Genomic DNA, 2,591 nt, shown 5'->3' with positions numbered 1-2,591 from the left:
CCACCACGCCGTCGTGCTGCTGGATCTCCATCAACCTCTCCTTCCCTCTTGCTGGATCAAGAAGGAGGAGACGTCGCTGCTCCGTACGTGTGTTGAACGCGGAGGTGCCGTCCGTTCGGCACTCGGTCATCGGTGATTTGGATCACGGCGAGTACGGCTCCATCAACCCCGTTCATTAGAACGCTTCCGCTCGCGATCTACAAGGGTATGTAGATGCACTCCTTCCCCCTCGTTGCTAGTATACTCCATAGATGGGTCTTGGTGATGCGTAGGAAATTTTAAAATTCTGCTACGATCCCCAACAGTTCAGTGGATTGATTTTGAATGGCAGACTCAATGAAGAAGGCATTGGCCAAGTTATGGGATATGTATGAGGAGAGTAAGGCAGCTAGGACTAATGACAATCTTCAGAGTTCCTTTACAATTCACAACCTGACAGAAGAGAAGAAGAAACTACAGGATAACTATGAGAAGTTTGTTGCTGATGTGAATGTTCTCCTGGATGCCCTGGAGCAGAGGGATGTGGAGTTAAGCTATCAGCAGGAGCAAAAGCACAATGTATGTGTGAAGATTGTTGAGCTAGACAATTCAGTGGGTAACTTGAAGGCAGAGTTATCAAAGAAAGAGGGGGAGAATGATAAGCTACAAGAAAAGTATGACACTCTTAAGCACCTCATAGGTGCTCAAGCCAATGTGATTATGAACCTAAAGTTCAATCATTTGAAGGAGAAGGAAAGGCTGACAGAAGAGAGGCATAAATTGCAGTATCACATTTTTGAGCTTCAAAAGTATGAGCAAAAGATAAAGTTGAAGCTTCAGGGGGTGAAGGTCATCTTAGATGATTAGGGTGCTTCTAGTATGCATTGGCGAACTATGTTGTTTGATCCAGCAGTGTGGTAATGTAGATGATAATTATCTATCCAGTGCTCTTGTTTGAATTTGTGAACCAAGTACTTTAAGTATGTATTTTGTGAACTATGGTGTTGGATCCAGTTCTGAACCTTGATGAATGATGAATGTGAGTCCAATTTGATGTTATGTGGTGCATGTGCTTAGTATAATCTGATTTATATGTTTAGGCAATTAGATCGAACTGATGTTTATTATTGTTAAAGTGTCACCTACACGACAATATGACCCTAGGGTCACCTTAACCCTTGATTCGTCGACAAAATGACCCTAGGGGCACCTTGGACCCTCATTTCATTGGTTCATCGACAAAACGACCATAGGGTCACCTTAACCTTCATTTCATCGATTCATCGACAAAATGGCCCTAGGGTCACCATGGACCCTCAATTCATCGATCTCATATACAGTGGTCTCTCCAACATGGCATATAATATCCTCTTCTTCCTCTAAGTCAGAGTCATCTTCAGTTGGTAGAACAGGAAGTTTTCTTTTAAGTGTTTGCACCCTCTCAACAGTTTTCTGATGCTTCTTAAAGCTCTGAAGTTTAGTCATCCTCCTAAGCTCCATAGTTCTTTCCAACTTCTCTTGCTCCAAATCAACATCTCCTGCATTTTGCCTAAATAGATGTGTGCTCTGTTGTGTGGAGAAAAGCTGGATTGGTTGTGTTCCTGCTCCTCAACTTGTGCAGTTCTCTTTGGTTTTTTTGGATGGTTACCTGTACACCACACCATGATCACTAACCTCATATACAGTGGTCTTTGCAACATTGCCTATAGTAACCTGGTGCTCACAAACATAACCTATGTTTAAATGTGCAAGTCTAGGCTCACTACCCCTAACTAAAGTCAAGTTTACTATTTTCTGATCTCTGTTGGCAATGTGGTCTAACATCTCATCAACCTTCTCATCATCATAAATCTCTTCCAAACCTACTATTCCCAACCCAGCATCCCTCACAAAATACATGTAGTCTTACATCCATATCATGTTGTATCTATGAGTGCTAGAAGATTGAGAAATGTAATGTTTGAAACACACATGGTCTTTCCAAATTATCCCTATCATGAAAGTGGAGTCTAACTTCCCAAACATCATTAGACAAACTACAAAACAAAGACAATATACATTAATTAAACATTCCATAACAACTACTTAAATTTCTAATAATTAATAGCAGTGCATAAATTTCTAATAATTACTACAAACAAAAACAGTGAACAACTTAATTATACTATCTAATTGACAAAGTACACTTTGTAATTATACTGTCTAAATTACATTGTCTAATTGACAAGGTACACGGTGTATTTCACATTATAATGTCCATTAAATATCTTCAGATTAACAAGAAATATGTCTGTAAATAGAAAAGCCTAATAATCAAATAAAATCTCACATCATTGGGATGGCAGCAAAATGCCGGTTTTGGACTAATACATAACCCTAACCCTACAGTTCATTCGAATCTAACATCAGTATGCTGGTAGCATAATCCCAAATTGTTTAAGAACAATCCTAGAATCGACAGGAAAGGGGGGATCTTACTCCACACCGCTAAATCCAGATGCCCACTGGTGGCTTCCCGTCGGAGTGGCCTGCATGCACAGCATGGGCGACAACGTAGGCAGCGCGGTACTCGAGCGACGATGATGACGCTCTCATCTGCGGGACCTGACTAT

General features: G+C 40.9%; 1 protein-coding gene across 1 annotated transcript; it reads left to right on the top strand.

Moving 5' to 3' along the window:
* Positions 1-336: 336 nt before the first annotated feature.
* Positions 337-846, top strand: LOC109753873 (uncharacterized). Its single transcript, XM_020312796.1, has one exon. It carries the CDS (start codon positions 337-339, stop codon positions 844-846), a length of 510 nt encoding a protein of 169 aa, XP_020168385.1.
* The last annotated feature ends 1,745 nt before the right edge of the window (positions 847-2,591 follow it).

This window comes from Aegilops tauschii, chromosome 7 (genome assembly GCF_002575655.3).
Source record: "Aegilops tauschii subsp. strangulata cultivar AL8/78 chromosome 7, Aet v6.0, whole genome shotgun sequence".
Lineage (NCBI taxonomy): Eukaryota > Viridiplantae > Streptophyta > Magnoliopsida > Poales > Poaceae > Aegilops > Aegilops tauschii.
This window is presented reverse-complemented; position numbering and strand designations above follow the sequence as displayed.

What these genes read in the sequence shown, in the direction of transcription:
- LOC109753873 (XM_020312796.1), top strand. Translation starts at nt 337, where the DNA reads ATGAAGAAGGCATTGGCCAAGTTATGGGATATGTATGAGGAGAGTAAG.